The sequence below is a fragment of the Aedes albopictus genome, chromosome 2 (genome assembly GCF_035046485.1).
Source record: "Aedes albopictus strain Foshan chromosome 2, AalbF5, whole genome shotgun sequence".
In the NCBI taxonomy this organism is placed as follows: domain Eukaryota; kingdom Metazoa; phylum Arthropoda; class Insecta; order Diptera; family Culicidae; genus Aedes; species Aedes albopictus.
Genome location: NC_085137.1, coordinates 162,815,075 through 162,834,471, shown reverse-complemented (window position 1 = coordinate 162,834,471; position 19,397 = coordinate 162,815,075). Strand labels below are relative to the sequence as shown.

Genomic DNA, 19,397 nt, shown 5'->3' with positions numbered 1-19,397 from the left:
TAGTTTTAATAAATATATGTGGTTCAATTTCTATGCAATAAGTACCATTCATTATGTTTCAAATAAGCCAAGAAGAATTAAAATTGAACTAAAGATGACAAAGATATCGACAAATCATTTTTTCCATGTTTTACTACCGTGACCCCAAACTTTTGGCCGATGCATCATTTCGAGGGGTGACCCCAAACTTTTGGCCGAGGACACCAAGAGTTAATTTACTTAATAACTTTTTCTCTGGATTTTTTAGCGAAATTCTGTAAAAAGCAGTTGAAAGCTAATAGAAATAAGGTTATATTACCACACTCATCTTAAAACTTGGTCGACCCAATTTCCAGCGACACTGCCGTAAACTTAAAATCATTTTTTAGAAAATTCTGCAAGTTTAGGTTAAGTTTTCATATTAATATTTTTGGAAAAAATTCACCAAAATTATGTTCAAAGTTTCTTTGACTTATTATCTTTTGAATGAGACCAGGGTTTTTGAAATCGGACGCAAATTGGTGGAGATATGGGCCTAAAAAAATGACATGTTTTTCAGGGGGTGACCCCAAACTTTTGACCGGGAGTGTACATCGCAGTTTTTAGGATTGCATAACAGAACAAAGGCAAATCTAGCGTACAACAACATTGAATGTCGTTCAAATTGATTTTTTGGATTCATTTTACAAGCAAACGAGATTTCGGCGCTTGACTCGTGAGAGCGAAATTTTGCATGAAAAACTCGCGCGTAAGAAAACGATTTAGAATCGCGCGCGAGTTTGATCACGCAGGAGCGGTTCATGAGTGTGCTTTGAGGATGAGTTTACCAGCACTGGTTTAATGAACATTCTTACAGCTAGAAGCTGTGATAAAGAACCTGGTGGCGCAAGGCGCAACCACCCAGCTTGTTCAATGTAAACATTATTGAGTTTGACATTTCACAAGCTTCTGTAGCAAGATGAAGTTGGGTAAGGTTTCTTGTGGCACAATTATAAAGCCTTATCTGGAGTAAAACAAAACGGGCTATTTTCTATGCTCTTTATATATACATAGCAGTGAGGCAGCGAGGACATTATCGGGACCAGGGGATACGAAGTTCGGGAGTTCGATACCAAGTAGCGGCAAGTACTTTAATGACTCAATTTTAAAAGCGATATTTCCAGTTACACATGTATTGCGTCACGGTATCCATAACCTAATTATATTTAAACGATTATTTTGGGGATGCCGTATAACTATTATTTAACAACTGCGAAAAGGCTGAAAAAGCGCCTGCTCAAGATGTTATTCAGTTAGTGGTTACATAGGAGCCGAAAAAAGAGGTCTGACTTGGTGGCATAGAAGCTGCTCGCACAGCATATACATGTGGATTGAGTTCACCAGATTCATTCGTATAGGGCTTGCATAGAAGTTTCCGTCCATATGTACAACACAGTAACTCAGCATCTAGCCGTATTGACGCTTTGTTGACGTTTACATTCACAATAAATGTTGGTTGGGGCATGACGTTACCACGTTGTAACGTCACGCTATTAATTCTCAACTTGAACACACTTTTCCAATGAAAACTTAACTGTTCAACAGATCATATTTATTGCAAATTTTACAAGGAATCCGAATCAGCAAAAATATTTGAGGGTTCACCTTTCCATTTATGAGTTATAGTGGAAAATCTGATCAAAAAGGCGTCAAAACGTTGTTACGTCACGGTAGAATGTGTCTAACCTACGAAAATGCACTTTTATGCCTAAATTTGAATATATTTTTTTACACTACCAAAAAACCTCGCTCGGCGTGTACAGCGCGAGCGCGGTGCAGTTTCGGTTGCTTGATGGCGCGCGTTTGGAAGGGTTAACCAGAGCTGCAGCAACACACCCGAGCTGGAAGCAACTTCCATCATGGTTTATAGAGCGACTAGGGTAGAGTTTCGAGGCATCGTTGGTGGACGTTTCTGGACGAGAAGGGTTTGCTTGATGTCATCCCTCTGGAGGACTGTTGGAGTACAGACAAAACAACGTTCAACAACGAAGCCGAGAGTACTATCGGGTACGTGGAACGGTGTCGAAGGAACGAATGGTTCGACAAAAATATTTTGAAGGAAAAAAACACAGCGCGGCCAGTAATGCTGCAGCATGGAACCCGGCAGAACTTAAAACGATACAAACATAAGCGCAAACAGCAGACTCGTCTTTTTCTTGAGAGGAAAAAAAAACAATGCCTGGGGAGATCGTAGTAAGCCTTGCTCGCGAGTGGACGTGTTTTCGTGACAGCAGAATTTTTCTCCGCTTGTTTTCGCGAAAATCTATTAATTAATACTATTTGAAGGTAAAAAAAAGGACCAATAAAATCTGAAATGATTCCGAAACTATTGTGTTATGTGAGTGGTTTACGATGTGACTACAGATAAAATCGAAGAAGAAAAGTCATTTTGTTCGAAGTGTCCCATTTCTAGGGATAGTGTGTTTGAATTTGAATCGTGCAGCGCATAGCCGGGAAAAGCGTTTTGAAGTTATAAAAGCGGCGTGTTTTTGAAATGTCAGAATTATAATATTTGTGTCCAAGAAGCTGTCGTGATTCCAAAAGGCGGAGGAAACACTCAACAGATCCGGCAGCACATCAAAGGATTGCATACGCTGCATTACACATGGGTGAGATCTTTCCAATATGAAACATTTGATATTCACCACATCACCAATTAAATTTGAATCTGGAGCGTTTGGTACGGTATGTCCACGCATCCTTCCACCCCTGTAGATTCGAGAATTGCTTTGACGAATGAAGTAGCCATTCAAGGCGTAATCTTCCAATGTCCACGCATTTCAAAGAATCATCTCTGCGGTAAATGCAACGCAGTAGGCCTGGCCGCTTTGACGCTTGTGTCATATTTTTGATATGCCGCAAGCATCAATACTGACAAGAAAAATAATTGCGCGTAATCTAACCCTATTATTTTCCAGGATGCTTTCTCGTACTGGCTGCGTTTGCATTAGATTAGATTAGATTAGATTAGAGGAAAAAAAAACAATGCCTGGGAAAATCGGAGTGTGATGAATGAAACTGCTGTGTCGTTCTCAAGCAACACGGAAGGTTTATCAGAAGCTCAACGCATCCTGCAAAGACTTCGTGTTGCGCATGGGCGTACCCAGTCAACCAGTGATCGTATAAGATGTTGCATAAGATATACGTACATTTTACATGCGCCTAAATGGAGGTATGCACGCATATGGCCTCCACTTTATCATCTTATTCAACATCTTATGTACTGGTTATCTGGATAGCCAGAGGGGGCAAAGGGGGGGGGGCGCCCCCCCTGGCCGCCAGATATTTTTTTTTATTTCGAATTAACTCAAAGATCATCAATAATTAAGAGTTCCAGAAAAAATATCTCAAGAAATAAACTACGTTAATAATTGAGTATAAAAACTATTTTCCGTAAATATCAAACCTTTTTTGCTCGAAAACCACAAAAATTTTAAGAAAAATTCTCCAAGAGAACCACCTAATAACAAGCTTGAATGGCTTCATTTTGGATGTTCATTCACGAAATACAAAAACATCATGCCAAATTATCCAGATGTGCCGAAACCGGTTCCGGCGAAGAAAAAAAAAGACTTTGAAGCCAAAAGGCAGCTATAGGTGTAGTACCACATAACTCATAAATTTTCACTAGCATTCAATTCAAACAATTCAGGTATTTCTTCAGGAACTTCTCCAGGGATTCTTTCAGAAATTCCACAAGGAACTTCTCAAAGAATTTGTCCCTCGTGAATTCTTTCATGGGCAGGGTTCCGATAGTGATTGTTTCAGGATTTGTTCCAAGAAATGCTTAGGAAATCCTCCCACGATTTCTTCAGACATTTTTACAGATAGTTCTGCAAGGGTACATCGACGAATTCCTCCAGGATTTTTTCCATAGCTTCCTTTAGTGACTCCATCATGGATTGCTCCAGAGATTTTTTCAAGAATTCCAGTAGAGATTGCTCCAATAATTCAATTTTGAATAATTCGAAGTATTTTAGCAGGAATATCTTCCAGAAACCCTTTCAGAAAATTTAACCAGAGATTGTTTAAAAATTAATATGTACAGGAATTCCTTAAAACATTGAAAAAAAAAACATTGGAGTCCATTCAATGGTTCAGATTTCCCCACGTTGGGAGCCAGGAGCTATTCGCTTCCCGGCGGTCTCGTCAAAGATCCCCAAAACCCACCGTTCTCGCTACGGTCGTTCAGCCGAATGAGCAAGTCTCACGACCGTAGCTAATCGCCAAGGAGAACGAAGGTAGGTCAGTGCAAAGGGGCGTACTGCCTACGATAGCTTACTGCGGTAACTATCGGGACCACTACGCGGAGTAGACCGGTCCGGTGTGTATACACCACCGTCGCTAGGGGGGATCCGACAAAGGAGCCCGCTCTTCCCCCTAGCTAACTGCCAAGGACGGTTGCTTCGGCAACCCCAGTGCCCAAAGAAGAAGAAGAAGGAGAAGAAGAAAGAAGAAGAAGGAAGGAAGCTTCGCACAGGCCGTGTGGAGCAACGAGTTCGACCACCACCACCACTGCAGCTGATCGTCGAAGGGCCCCAACGAGTGACGTCGAATAGTGCCTTGGGGAGGACGGGGCAAAACAGGTCAGGCGTAGATAATAGAGTTTTTGTTGCAAAATTTATTTATTTATATTTTATTATTTAATTTCATCCGAAATCTGAATTTTAAGTGGAGGTACCCTGCTTTAGGCCGCCCTGCCGGGTAACAGCAGGTAAGGGGCTGAAAGCCTCTTCTTACAATTGGCGCCCAACGTAAATTTTGCAAAAAAATCTTCGATTTTTTCCACTGAGCGAGGGGTACTTCCACCAAAATTTGGATTTTGGGTGGAATAAACACAGTGGTGGGGACATTTTTCACAGTCGCGTGGTCGTTTAATTTATTTTACATTGTTGTGTGTTGTCCTAAATCGGTTATTCGTCTCGTCTGCAGAACGAATTGGTGCATTTTGGGTCTCTTTGTTCTCAGGGCGGGATTTTTGATTCTTCTGGGCCGATTTGGGGTAGCATTTGACGCAACCTGGTGACCGAGAACCATTTTGGAACCGTAAGTAAGCCGAAAACTGGTTCCTCACCGTATTTATACCTACGAAACAGTTGGTAAGTTTTAATTTCGTCCACATTTTGAAAATTTGTGTTGCTCATTCGTCAAAATGCCGATCGACATGTTGACGTTGGGGGAGTTCAACGTCGCCTACTTCCATTTGCGTGCCGATCACTTAGAAACTGACGAAATTGACTTTGAATTGAACTCCCGCGGTGTTGTTGTCCCTCCTGGATCGGGTCAATCCAGTTCCAAAATGCGTCGTCAACTGCAAGCGTTATTGGTCAGTGAGCAGAAATGCTCCGAGACCACTGTCCGCTCCTTTAAAGGGGATATTGACGCTGAATTGGAACTTTGTCGTGGCAAATTTGAGTCTATGAAGGGAGATTTGGGGTACAGGTGTCCGAACAAGGAGGTTTACCGGAGCAGATTGCTCCATCTGGGTGCTCGGCTCCAAATCGTCAAAAACTATGTCGTGGGGGAGGCCAATAAGACCTTTGCAGATTTGTTGGGCGATGTGGTAGCCCTCCATAACTACCACTTCGCGAATAGTTTGGTGCCTCCCTTCACGCTAACCGAGGAAGACAAAGAAGATGATGGTGAGGATTTGCTGGCTCAAATTGCCGCGGGAAAGGATGTTTCACCGAAAGGAAACCAACTTCCGATCGTTGAAGCATCCTCCAATCAGGCGGTGGGCGAAGAAATTCACGATGTCTTACTTGACATAAGGGCGGAGATTAAAAGGACGCAGGAGCAGATTAAGCAAACTGAAACTAGGACTACATCTAGAGTGGATTCACTTGAAGATGTAGTCAGAAAACTAGGTAGCGGCCTTGCGTCCATTGGTACGATTGCATCCGGACTACAGAAAACTAACCGCGAAGTGCAAACACTTCGCGAGAAGATTTCTGAGTTACAGGACATTGTTAACAAAATCATTCCTAACGTAAACTCTCCGAGTTTGCCGGTAGATACGCAAGATCTTCGATTGCAACAAAGTCCCGATCTACCGGATTTGCCTGATTTTGATCAGCAAGCGTTAGAAGGTTTGGGTACTCCGGAGAACCTGCAGAAGCAAACTTCTTGCAAGAACTTTGGGCTACCCAATCAACCATTTCAAAGACGTTTTGACTCGCGTAATGCGGACAATTCCAAAAGTTTTGAGAATCTCGGACCTTCGCACAATTCCCAGAACTTTTATCAGACTACTCTTCCGAATTTAACGCTTCCGCGTCAGCCGGAAAGAGCAACATCGGTGGAGATCACCGGTTACCAGCGTCGGCCACAACGGGTGGCCGATTGGAAAATCAGGAAGTACGCTGGGAATGACGAAGGAATGGGACTCAACGAGTTTTTGGAATGTGTCCACCATTACGCTGAATCAGAACAAATGTCCGAGGCAGAACTGTTTAGCTCGGCAATGCATTTGTTCACCGGTAACGCGTTGGCTTGGTTCCAAGCAATGCGTTCCCAGAAGCGGTTCTACAACTGGAACCACCTGGTGTGCGAGTTGAAGGCGAACTTCGTGCACCCGGAACTTGATGCTGCGCTGAGGATGAAAGCGTCTCAGCGGCGACAGCAGAGGAATGAATCCTTCCAAGATTTTTATCTTGAGATGGAGAAGATCTTCCGTGCTATGCCTGCGCCGCTAAGTTCCCACGAGAAGCTAGACATCCTCAAGCGAAACCTGAGGCCTGATTATAAACAGGTACTCGTCTTCAAGCCGGTGAACACATTGCCCGAGTTGATGCTCATCGGAAAGACCATTGATGCTTCCAAAACCTCCATTTATCAAAAAGTATTTGGAGTTCCCAAGGAAGCATCTACAATTTCAAGTAAGCCTGCATATGATGGTTATAAACAAAGCCAGCAGCAACAACAATCTCGTGACAATGGAAATGGGTACAAACCAAGGGTATTCTACAACAAGAATAGCCCTCCATCGTCACCAAAAAGAAATAGACCTCCACCTCTTCGTTTCAAAGAAACGGGAGGTCGACCCGAAAGAAATCTCCGAGAGAAGACTAGCCCAATCCCTAAATCTCCACAGTCGCGACAAGAGGGCATTATATGTTTGAGCTCCCTGGTGGACAAACACCGTCCGCCACACTTGGGAGTGTGCTACAACTGCGGAATTCAGGGGCATGAACATGAAAAGTGTTCAAAGCCCAAGCGTGTTTTCTGCGTACTGTGTGGATTTAAGGGATTTGAAGCTTCTCGCTGCCCTTATTGTTTGCATAATGGGATTAGATCCAATTAAACATGATGGCAATCTAATCCCTCGGTAAGTCTTCAAAGAAAAATTTCCGTAGCTTCTACCTGTACCAATTCTTCAAATGCTGTTTCCATTTTAAAATTTCATAAGCAATGTTTCCTAATTGGTGCAGCGGAAGTGAACATTGAATTTTACTTCAAATTTATAAACTGTCCCATTTTTTTATCCAGGCATCCGTTGCTTGCATATTGCTCAACGATGACCTGCAAGTAGATGTCAAATTCAGTGTGAGATTTTGAGAACAGTTAGTGGAACACCAGGGAGTGTCCGATTCCATAATCCTAGCGGCAGCCCAAGACTGTCAAACATTGGCTTGACAACTACGGTTGTCACCACTAGGACACAGCGGTTATTACACTAGCTTTAATCACAATACTCACCTGAAGAAGAATGGTGTCGCCCACACAGCCTGATTGAGCCGTTGGAGGGAGACAGCAAATTTTCCCAAGCCAGCGTGAATATACAATATCCTAGGAGCTCCTCGGATCCACCATATCGACTTCACCAGGTTGCTCACTTGGGAGCTTCCGAAGATCGATGGATCCGGGAGCATCACGCATCACTTCACGCTGGCAATCATCTTCTTTCCTCAGGAGCCGACACCTAAATCTCCCGGCACCTGACAACTCTTCGAGGTTGTGAACCTCTAGGGTTCATCACCTCAAATTCACTATCAACACCCCAACTAAATCTTCCTTCTTGTCGGAAGGACTCAAACCACGACCGTGGATCCATTCGGGAGGTCATCTATGCATGCGCACCTATACACTAGAATTATCTTCAAGTTCATTTCCCGCGCATAGATGACAACACCAATTTTAACCTTTTTAATTTGTTTATTCTTCGTTGTTTTTATCTGCCAGAATCGGGGAAATTCGACTGATTCCCTACGGAATCAGCTCGTAATTGATCTGCATTCACGTTCGGTGTCTTGCTCAAGTATCCTTGGGAAAGGAATTACCTGTAGCGTAAAAGACAATACCTTGCGTCCATTGCCCGTTTGTTTTGGTATTTTGTGTGCTGTATGAGTGAGAAAATGTATTGTATGAGTGAAAATAATGAGAGTGAATGAGAATGAGTGAAAGTGTGTGAAATGGCGGGGTGTTCATTCAAATGTCATGTGTGATTGTGTGTACGCGTAGGCTAATGATTGGGATGAATGAGTGATACTTTTTGGATGAATGTGGATTGAATTGAAACCCCATCTGTTGAAGATTTAAAAATACCGTCAGGACAGGAATAGTGGACGTCAAAAAAAAAAAATAACCTGAAAAAAAACAATACCACGACAACCGTTCCTCTGCTAAGCTATTTCCAACCGGAGGCTAGCAGGGTTTTAGGAAGTCAGGTTGTTTTGAGTGTTATCCCGAATTGGTCTGGGGGAGTTGAAGGTTCTTAGCTCTCCCATTGAGAACCGGATGTGTCGAGGGTGGTCTGGTGCCGTTAATAGCGACGGGTCCCAGTCCTTGTCTGCAGAACAACCACGAGACGATGTACCGATTTAGCTTTTTGTTTTTGATCGGTCGTTCCCTGATTGTTACATTTTAATCTGTGGAAAGTGTCTTTGTTTGGTTAGGTTAGGCAGATTTTTTATTTACTTTTTTTAAATTTATTTTCATGTTAATTTATTTCCTTTTAATTCGTCATATTATATTATTATTGTTATCGGTGTTAGGTGTTAGGGCTAGTACAAAAAAATTGTTTACAATTTTTTTCTCCTCGGTGTGGGCGAGATTGTAACCTGTGGTTACAATTTTGTGTATTTTTGTTGTGTGCATTTTACCCACCTACACCACTGTGTTTTGGTTAATTTTAATTTGTTTTATTTTATTTAGTTTTTTTGTATCGAATTAAGTTAGGGAAATTAAATCGTATAAATTGTATCGGTGAGGCATTTGACCCCCAATCTCCCCACCACATGGGACACATCGAGCAGCAACAAGCAGCAGAACAATCGTTTGCGGTGTGTGGCTGTTTTGCTTTGGAACCAGGAGAAAAAGTTACGAACCACGTAGAGCGACGGACGCGTCTTTTTACCCGTATTTTCTACCACCCGGGAAGTTGTAAAAAGTGCTGTTTTCGCACGGAATTGGCTAGAAGGTTGTTCCTAGCCACGTCGGGAGTGAACGCAACCAAACAGTGATCCCCCGAAACTTTGTGCCGGCCCGTGGTTCGGGAACATAATTAGTGCAGTGAAAGTGCTGTGAAAAGGGTTTGGATCGCCGCCATCGTGGGGAGCTCAGTGTAAAGGAGCTATTCGCTTCCCGGCGGTCTCGTCAAAGATCCCCAAAACCCACCGTTCTCGCTACGGTCGTTCAGCCGAATGAGCAAGTCTCACGACCGTAGCTAATCGCCAAGGAGAACGAAGGTAGGTCAGTGCAAAGGGGCGTACTGCCTACGATAGCTTACTGCGGTAACTATCGGGACCACTACGCGGAGTAGACCGGTCCGGTGTGTATACACCACCGTCGCTAGGGGGGATCCGACAAAGGAGCCCGCTCTTCCCCCTAGCTAACTGCCAAGGACGGTTGCTTCGGCAACCCCAGTGCCCAAAGAAGAAGAAGAAGGAGAAGAAGAAAGAAGAAGAAGGAAGGAAGCTTCGCACAGGCCGTGTGGAGCAACGAGTTCGACCACCACCACCACTGCAGCTGATCGTCGAAGGGCCCCAACGAGTGACGTCGAATAGTGCCTTGGGGAGGACGGGGCAAAACAGGTCAGGCGTAGATAATAGAGTTTTTGTTGCAAAATTTATTTATTTATATTTTATTATTTAATTTCATCCGAAATCTGAATTTTAAGTGGAGGTACCCTGCTTTAGGCCGCCCTGCCGGGTAACAGCAGGTAAGGGGCTGAAAGCCTCTTCTTACAGTTCCAACAATTATACGTCCAGATTTTTTTTTTCTAGGTATTCCTATAGAAATTCTCCCAAGAATTTGCTGAAAAAGCTTTCCTGGGATTCCTAAGGAATTTTTCAAGGGATTGCTTCCGGGATTCCTGATGGAATTTCTTCAGGAATTCCTCCAAGAATTCCTCCAGTGATTCACCCGAATTTTTTTTCTGTGTTTCTTTCAGGAACAACTCCAGGGATTTTTTTAAAAATTCCTCCAAGGTTTCCCCCAGGAACTCTACTTTTTTAGAATTCCTTCAGGAATTCCTCTTGGAATTCTTTCAAGAACTCCTAGAGGAATTAATCCAGCACTTCCTCCAGGGACTGTTTAGGGATTCCTTTAGAAATGCCTCTTAGAATTGCTTTCTGGGGTTTCATTAGGAACTCCTGCAGGGATTTCTTCAGGAACTGCTACAGAGATTCCTCAAGGAGTTCCTCCACCAACTTTTCTTAAGATTCCTTAAGGATTTATCCAAAAAATCCATCTACGATTTCTTCAGGAACTCTTCCTGTGAATCCTCCAGGAATTCCTCAAGTGATTCCTCCACGAATTTCTTCAGGGATTCCTCAAGGAATTATTCCAGGGATTCCTGGATTCCTCTGAGAATTGCTGCAGGGATTCCTCTAAAAAATCCTCCAGGGAATCCTAGAGAAATGTCTCTAGAGAATTCTCTATTTTTTTTCCTCCCCTGTTGGGGAAATTAAGCCACTGCGTCCAATAGGCTGAACTTTTGTGACATAAGAATTCTCTAGAAATTCCTCCAGAAATTCTTCCAAGAATTCTTCTAGAGATTCCTCCAGGAGCTTCTCTAGAGATTTCTCCGGGAATCTAAACAGGCATTCCTCTAGGATATCCTCCAAGGATTTTCCTACAGGAATTCTTCCAGGTAATCCTTCAGGGATTCCTCAAGAATTTCTCCAGAGCTTCACTCGGGAATCCTTGCTGCGATTCTTTCTGGAACAAATTATTTTAAAAAATCCTCCAAAGATTCCCCCAGAAACTCTTCTTAAGATTCCTTCAGGAATTCCTCCTTGTATTCATTAAGGAACTTCTCCAGGAAATAATTCTGTACTTTCTCCAGGAACTGTTTCAGGGATTCCTCCAAGAATTCCACCAGGAATTGATTCAACCTTAGAAGGTTTACTCATTTAACATTAGTAATCCAACTATCATCAATATAACGTACAAGAAACAAGCTCTGCAAGTGTTGGAAATGTGCCACATTGCGACTACATCCAACACGGTCAATCATCGGACCGACACCGATAATGTAAGCTGTGCGTACGCACATCTACTCTCCTCTATCAAAACCCGAAGAGAAGAGAGAAGTGCGTCGTCAACAACTAGTTATAATCGACACGATTCCAACGACTACCACTCCCAACTAACACAGACAGATTAAACTCCACGCACCATTCAAATCCCTCAGTAATATTCGATCAGCTGTTAGCTCTGGCAGTGTTGGCAAGCGTTGTAGCTTCTGTTGTAGACCTCCCATTTTGTACCACCCACCCACTACCTTCTAGGGTGCTGGCAGTAAAGTATGATCCCTAATACCCCGTGTTCCCAAAACTACTTGTTTAACGATATTAAATCCACAGTGAGACTCGTGCAGTGCAAAAACAAAAAAAACGACAATAAACCGTCAGATGAACATGGGGTCAGACAAATTGGTTAATTTCGAGTAAGTGTAGTCTAGATAAAGTATGTAAACCCATCTCTAACTAAACAAATAAACCGTAGATCCTGAAGAAGATCCCAACATCTGGATCGAAACGTTGGCGATGAGATAAGAAAATCAACGCTTTTCCTTGATCGAAAGTCGAAATCTCCAGAGAAAGAAGTTTTTCCAGAAATTTCTCCCAGAATTGCTCTGGAAATTTCTCCAGAAATTCCTCCAGGAATTACTCCAAGAATTTATCCAGGAATTTCTCCAGAAATTCCTGCTGGGTCTTATCCAAGAATTGTTCCAAGAATTCCTCCAGAGATTACACCAGGAATTTGTTCAGAAGTTCCTCCAGGACGCTATCTAGAGATTTTTCCAGGAATTGCTTCAGGGATTACTCCAGGGGTTTCTCCAAGAATTCTTCCAAGGATTCCTGTAGAAAATTTCTAAGGTTTCCCCTAGGAATTCCTCAATAGATAACTTCATAAATTTCTCTAGGGATTCCTCTCAGAGTTTATCCAGGAAGTCCATCAGATATATGTACTTTCAGAAATTCCTCCAGGGATTGCTCGGGGAATTCTTCCAGGGATTCCTGAGGTAATTTCTTCAGAAATTTCTCTCAGTTTCTCTTCAAAATTTCACTCAGAAGTTCCTTCAGAAATTTGAGGAATCCTTCAATCATCTTATCCAGGGATGTACCCAAGAATTTCTCCAGGATTTCCTGATGATTTTTTTGAATTACTCCAAGGATTTTTGGAGGAATTCCTCCAGCGAATAGTATTGGAAGATAATTTAAAAAGGATGAATACAGGAACCAAGAAATTTTCCAATGATTCTCCAGCAGTTTCTTCAGAAGTTTACTCAGGAATTCCATAAGGAATTCTTACAATGGGCGAAACAATAAGTCCTTCTGGGATTCTTCCAAGCAACACTCATGCCACAAAAGAGTCACGGCAGCGCAGGTTTTGGTTGCGTACTTATATGTTTAAAGTAAGTCAGTGTGACTTACTTTAAACATATAAGTACTTTCATGCTAAAAATTATTTCAGACATTTCTCCAGGGAATCCTTCAGGAATCCATCCAGGGAAGATTCTTTCGGAATTCTTCCAGGGATTCCTTCCGGGATTTCTCTAGGGAATGCACAAGGGATTCCTTCTTAAATTCTTCCAGACAATTTTTTTTTTGAATAAATTCCAGGATTTCTTCAAAAAATCCATTATTTGAGAGTTCTCTTCACCTTTAAAAAATCTTCCAATGATCCTTCCGGGAATACGTTAATTAACATATATTTAAGGACAATTATTTAGGAAGTTTCCGGCAAGCATGTCTCCGGAACAATTTAACGGAAGGTATATTCTTCCTATAGAAATAGAGATCCAGAATACTCCATGGTTGGACGAGTTTCCATTATGTTCTACTGGGTTAACCAAGTCGAGAATGATTGGTGAGGATGCTTCCGAGGTTGGAGAGAAGCAGCAACAAATCGTAATGAATGGTGTAGTAGGTATTGTAGGTTGAATCAAAAATTATTTTTGTAAACATGTTAAACTTGAAAATGAATTGATTTTTTGGAATTTGGTTGCAGACCTAATTAATTGATTGATTGATTGATTTGTCTTTATTTAAGAGACTTTCAGCTCTTGGCTGGTTCGTCTCTTCAGACCTAATTGCCAGTTTTGCAAACAAATGCTCAGCTATAGTTACTTACACTGGTTTTCAAGATGTTTCATGCAAAATCGCATTTTCATTCGTGGAAAATCCGAAAAGCTCCAAATCAATTCTCCAAACCAAATTCAAAGCAATTTGTATATAAATCACAACTACGACTTTCCTAAGACTATCTTTGAGTGGTTTGTTTACAGCTGCAAATATTTCTGAAATCGCTGAAATCGCTGAAATCATTACAATCACTACAAAGCGAGACTCGTCCTGAGATTTTTTTTCTGAAATTTCTTCATACCTTCTGAGATTACTTCAGAAGTTTCTGGATTCCTTAAAAAGAAAAAAATCATCCAGAGATTCCTTCCAAAATTACCCCAGAAATTTTTTCTGAGATTCTGAAAGGAATTTCTTCCGTAGATTCTCCAAAAATATATTCTAGGATCTCTGTAGGATTTCCTTCTATGATTTTCCAGGGAACTCCATCTGAGATTATTTTTGGGGTTCCTTCAGAAGTTCCCTGTGGGATCCCTGATGAGATTCCTTAGAGGTTCTTCCTTTCAGAATTCCTTCAAAAATTCCTTTTATCTGAGATTTTTTCCGGGATTTATCAAGGAATTCCGGGAATCCTCCAAAAATTCTTTGCGCGATTATCCTAATACAAAGTTTCATTTTGAATGCCTTCAGAAGTGTGTTTTTACTATTTAATATTTCTGGGAATTCCAATTTCACCTGAAATTCCTTCCGGATTTCCTCCAGGAATTCTCTCGGGGATTGTTGAAGGAATTTCTTCCGAAATTTCTTAAGAAACTCTTTCCAAAATTCCGTCAGGGATTCCTTCCCCTTCCAGGAATTCCATGCAAGATTCCTCTCGGAGTTTCTTCTGAGATTTCTATAGGAATTCTTTCTGAGATCCTTCCAGGCAACCTACATGGATTTCTTTCAGTATTCCTCCAAAAACTTCTCCGGGATTCTTCCAGGAACACCTTTCCAAATTATTTCAGGAACTACGTCTGGGATTGCTTCAAGAATTCCTTCCGGGATTCCTACGGCACTTCCGGGATTCCTCCAAGAACCTGCTTCCGGGATTTCTTCAGGAACTCTTTCCAAGATTTATCTAGGAACTCTTTTCTGGTTTCTTCCTTTCAAGAGTTCCGATTGGAATTCCTACAGATGCTTCTGGAATTCCACCGGAAGTTCATTCTGGAATTCTTTCAGGTATTTATAATGGAAATCCAGCTGTTTATTAAGGAATTCTTCCATGTGTTTTTGTTTATTGAATTCCATTTGAATTTCATACAGGATTTCTTTTTACGGGATTCTATTTTTCCAGGAAAACCTTCTGGAAGTCAAAAAATTCTAGATATTCCAAAAGACGCTACTAGAAGAATCTCGGATGGAATTCCTAGAGGATTCATGGAACTCCTTGTGAAATCCTTTGAAGTCTCAGAAGAAATCCTGTAAGTAGTTCCTGGGGGAATCCAGATGGAACCTTTAAGAAATCTCAGAAGAAACTCCAGAGGGGCCTTCTGAGGGAATCCCAGATATGGCTCGCTGAGGAATCACTGCAGTAAATTCTGGAGAGATCCTAGAATAAATTTGTGGAGAATCTACGTAAGGGGAATTCTAAATATAAATAAATTTTAGAAGGAATTTCGAACAAATCCAGGAACCCCCGAAGTAATCTTAGAGGGTGTGAATCTCTGGAAGAATCCCGGGAATACTTCCTGAGAAAATCCTGGCAAGAGCTCTCGAAGGAATCCTAGACATACACTACCCGTCATAAGTACGGACTCACAAAAAGTATTGCAACAATATTGCATCACCCTGACTCACCTCGATATCTCCAAAACCAGAGAACTTACAAAGATGCTGTCTTCAGAAAAGTTATTCAGAAGATCAAAAGCAACAACTTTTCTGAAGGCGGCATTTTTGTAGGTGTTCTGGTTTAAGAGATATCGACGTGAGTCAGGGTGATGCAATATTGTTGCAATACTTTTTGTGAGTCCGTACTTATGACGGGTAGTGTAAGCTCTTTAGGAATCTCAGAGGAAACTGAAAGAATTCCAAAGGAAAATTCTGAAGAAATCCTAAAAAAGCGAGGCAAACTAACTTTTCCCATACTAAGTGCTATGTAAAATTGGAAACGTCAGCGCCAAAATATAGTTTCACCGATCGAGCTGAAATTTGGTACAGTTACACTGGACCTAATAGGCATCCAAAAATCATATAGGAACCGGAATTTAATTTTTGTCCCATCCTAATGGCCACACAATTTGTAGTTGCTACTCCGTGATTGACCGCAGCAGCAATTGAAATTGTACAAGCTTGCTCGAAATTTTGCAGCCTGCTCTTACCTCTTGTTGACAAATGGGCAAGAGCAGGTTTCAGCAACTTCAACCTGTCGTTCTAGAGGACTAATATTGAAACAAAGCCCACGGCATTTATGACAGATCATCAATGAAACTTTACTTAGGCGCTGTCCATAAATTACGCAACGCTCTAGGAAGCGGGGCAGTACAACTGAGCGTTACATTAGCCCATACACAAAATGTAGGATTTTCATACAAAAAGGCGTTACGCAGGGGGTAAGGGGCGCGTAAAACATATCAATTTTTACGTTACGTAATAAATGAATGCTTCATTTTACACCCAGGTTCATCAACAAAACTTGATTGGCTCAAATCAACCGTCATGACGCCAGCCCCTTATGGTCTAGTGGCTAGGATATCTGGCTTTCACCCAGAAGGCCCGGGTTCGATTCCCGGTATGGGAAATTTTTTTTAAACCTTATTTATGAAGAAACATTGAGAAATCCAAGCATAGCCCCGCATAATTAAAATAATCAACTTGAAATCCTGCTTCCGATTTCAATCTCAAAGATTCGTACCTAGAATAACGCATCTGAATAAAAAATGTTTTTTTTTGTCTTTTTCAACGTGGCTTTTCGCGCTAGGTAAGTTCACCACGAGAAGAATCAAAATCATTGTTCGTAATGAATGTTCCCCTCACAACAAGAATTAAAATTGTCTGCACTTACCATCGGAATGCATTGTAGTGGAAGTACACCAGCCCCATGCCGTACAGAAACGCCGGATCCTTCCAGTGGTCACTTTTCAACGAGTAGAACTTCTGATAGGCCGACAGAGCTAAAACCGAAAGAAGCGAGAAGTTATTTTTAGCACAACCCAACCTTGAACCCTTTCGGGCAGCGCATCCTCCAACCGACCGTACCTTTCTCGTAATCCTCCAGCAACAGGTGGAAATGACCCAGCTTGCAGTACGTCTTCGGGTCGATATTGATATCTTTCACTGCTGCCACTGTCAAGTCACCACCACCGTCCACTGAATCCATCCCTCCCCCCGCGGTGTCCAAATCACCACCATCACTCCCACTTTTTCCCTTCACTTTCGAACCACTGTCTTCACCCGATTCGGTCTTGACCACTTTCGTCACCGACGACAGGTCCTTCATTTCCACGTCCACGTCGGACGACATAATGTCCGCGGGAAGATTTTCATCCACCGCCATCGCCTCGACGGCGTCACCACCGGAAGCATTGTTCTCTGTTTTAATTTTCACATCCGGATCCGAGGACGGGTCCGGAGATGCTTTGTCACCATCCAGTTCCGGTGGGGACACTTTGCTGGATTGCTGCTCCTTTTGATTCTGAGCTTGAATAAGCATCCGCTCCAGGTACTTGACAGCCTAAAATTAGAGATAACAGTGGTTAATTTGGATACGGAAGTTGAGATTCTGATCGGTCTTACCTTCAGCACTAGAACCTTTTTCTTCTCATTTTCCGGTGCTGACAGCTTGAGGAATCCATATTGGCGGCTGGAAGAGGTAAGGATGGTTAGCCAAACCGAACAATTTAATGGTTTTAGCACATTCTGACGGAGGATCTGATGGTGCTCGATTTCGGGAAAAGCTCCGAAGGAAACAGATACAAACCTATCGAGCAAAGCCAACGCTTGCAGCTCCTGGGTGGAAATGTTTATCTCGTCCAAAATCATCGCGCACTTCCTCGGGTGGCGCTAGTACCAAGAGAGACGCTTGAATATTGTTCTCCGAAAAAATCGAAACCGCGCGCGCCCGGCGAACGCTAGCACATGATCCTCAACCGAAGAACCAAACCGGAAAATCAAAACCAAACGATTCGGTCGCAAATTTCCACGATTATCGGCCGAAAAACTCGCGACAAAATCCCGATACGCGTACGGAGAAAAACACTGGAAAACTGAAAACTTCACTCTGCTCGCTCGCTTGCGGGCTGGCTGGCAAACAACACACGCACACACACGCGCCGTGATGCGAAAGATGACAAACCGAAAAGTGTTATACAATGAAGATGTGAGTAGGTATGATGGGCTGCGTCCTAATTGAAGTGGTCAGAATCAAAAAGATGTAACGGCCTCTACACCAGGGTCATTGACAGGGAATAAAATCAAACATCTCTGTTTGGCACATGTCCCTCCCATGTCAACCGGTTCGGTAGCCGAGTAGTAGCGTGCAAGCCTGGCGGTTCGAATCCGGTTGCCAACTGAAACATTTTTTAATTGTAAATCGGGTCCATGGTAAAATTGAAAACATTAATCCTGTGGAATTGAAACGAAACTCAGTCTGCACAAATCTAGTGGCGTTGTGTATAGGGCACTGCACTGTTTTGATTTTGTATGGGATTTTGACGTTTCTTGGCCTTGTTGTTTACAAAATTTCTGTAATGGCCCGTTTACATATGTGATAATAATACGTGACAATATTCTGTCGGACAATTTATTCCACGCTAGTATCGTTTACATTGCCGCTAAAAATTTAACTGCTAAATCTGGGACAATAAGTGGTCCGACTGTGTTGGTACCAAACTATCGTAATGTAAACACTTCCCTATCTGCCAATAAAATTGGCGTGATGGCATAATTAGCTGACAATTCGTCTAGCAGACCGTTTACATGATGCTAATTGTGTCGGAAAATCTAATATCCTCATTATTGTCCACTAGTTTTAGCACCGAATTCAGAAGCTTCTGATTTTGTCATGCTAAATTTATTGTCAGCTAAAAAGTGTTTACATTGCGCTAAATTGACGCCAATACTGCTCGAAAATGAACTGTCGCGTAGAATTAGCAAATATGTAAACGGGCCATAAGAATGAAAGAGGAGAGAATTTCATGCAGTGCCCTATTGACGGTTTCCCCCCTTATCGAACGCGACGATTTGAATCTGTCGTCGCAGCCAATCAGCAGGCGGGAGTCTGACGTTTCTCCGATCTCACTAACACAAACAGCAGCAGAGGTGGTGCTTGATTCGTTGCGATGATTCAGAATTGCCGACTGGAAGTTGGCAGCGCGTTTTGTTATGAAAGCAACGTACAATGGTCCACTGCACGAATTTGTGCTGGCCTGCTTACTCTCACCGCAAATTTGACGTTTGAGCGGTACCGACACCGCTCAAACGTCAAAATTCGTGTGAGAGTAAGCAGGCCAGTAGAGACTGTATATATTGTGCGTTGCACGAAAAATACAATTATGGCGAATACTTTCCAAGGCCTTCAATGATGATGGAAATTCAATCACAGTGCAAAGACCACGTGCTGTCGCAGCAGTCATCACATAACGTGACCATGTGGCGACCTTTTTTCAAGAATTATCAAAGAGCGCTATGATGAAAAATTTGAAAACAGGTCTGTTTTCTTAGGCGACTATCTCGCGTGTATCTTTGGCTGTGGGTAAAGTAGTCGCCAAAGTAGATTTTATTTTGATTCGTATAATATAGAGACACGCAAAGACAACTTCTTTTGAGTGTTGTTCTTCTACTTCGCCCGACTTTGTTTTCACAATTTTGCTG

At 42.3% G+C, this 19,397-nt stretch overlaps 1 protein-coding gene and 1 non-coding gene across 2 annotated transcripts in view; one reads left to right on the top strand and one right to left on the bottom strand.

Moving 5' to 3' along the window:
- Positions 1-17,800, bottom strand: part of LOC115258558 (histone demethylase UTY) — a 256,602-nt gene extending 238,802 nt beyond the window's left edge. Inside the window, exons 1-4 of the mRNA XM_029858738.2 lie at positions 17,506-17,800; positions 17,322-17,388; positions 16,785-17,259; positions 16,591-16,699 (exon numbers count right to left, since the gene is read on the bottom strand). Of these exons, the coding sequence (XP_029714598.2) occupies positions 16,591-16,699; positions 16,785-17,259; positions 17,322-17,388; positions 17,506-17,567 (713 nt within the window). The 5' untranslated portion in view covers positions 17,568-17,800. The remainder of the gene's footprint in view (positions 1-16,590; positions 16,700-16,784; positions 17,260-17,321; positions 17,389-17,505) is intronic.
- Positions 16,255-16,326, top strand: Trnae-uuc (transfer RNA glutamic acid (anticodon UUC)). Its single transcript has one exon. It is a non-coding gene; the product is annotated as a tRNA-Glu (tRNA).
- Positions 17,801-19,397: the final 1,597 nt, after the last annotated feature.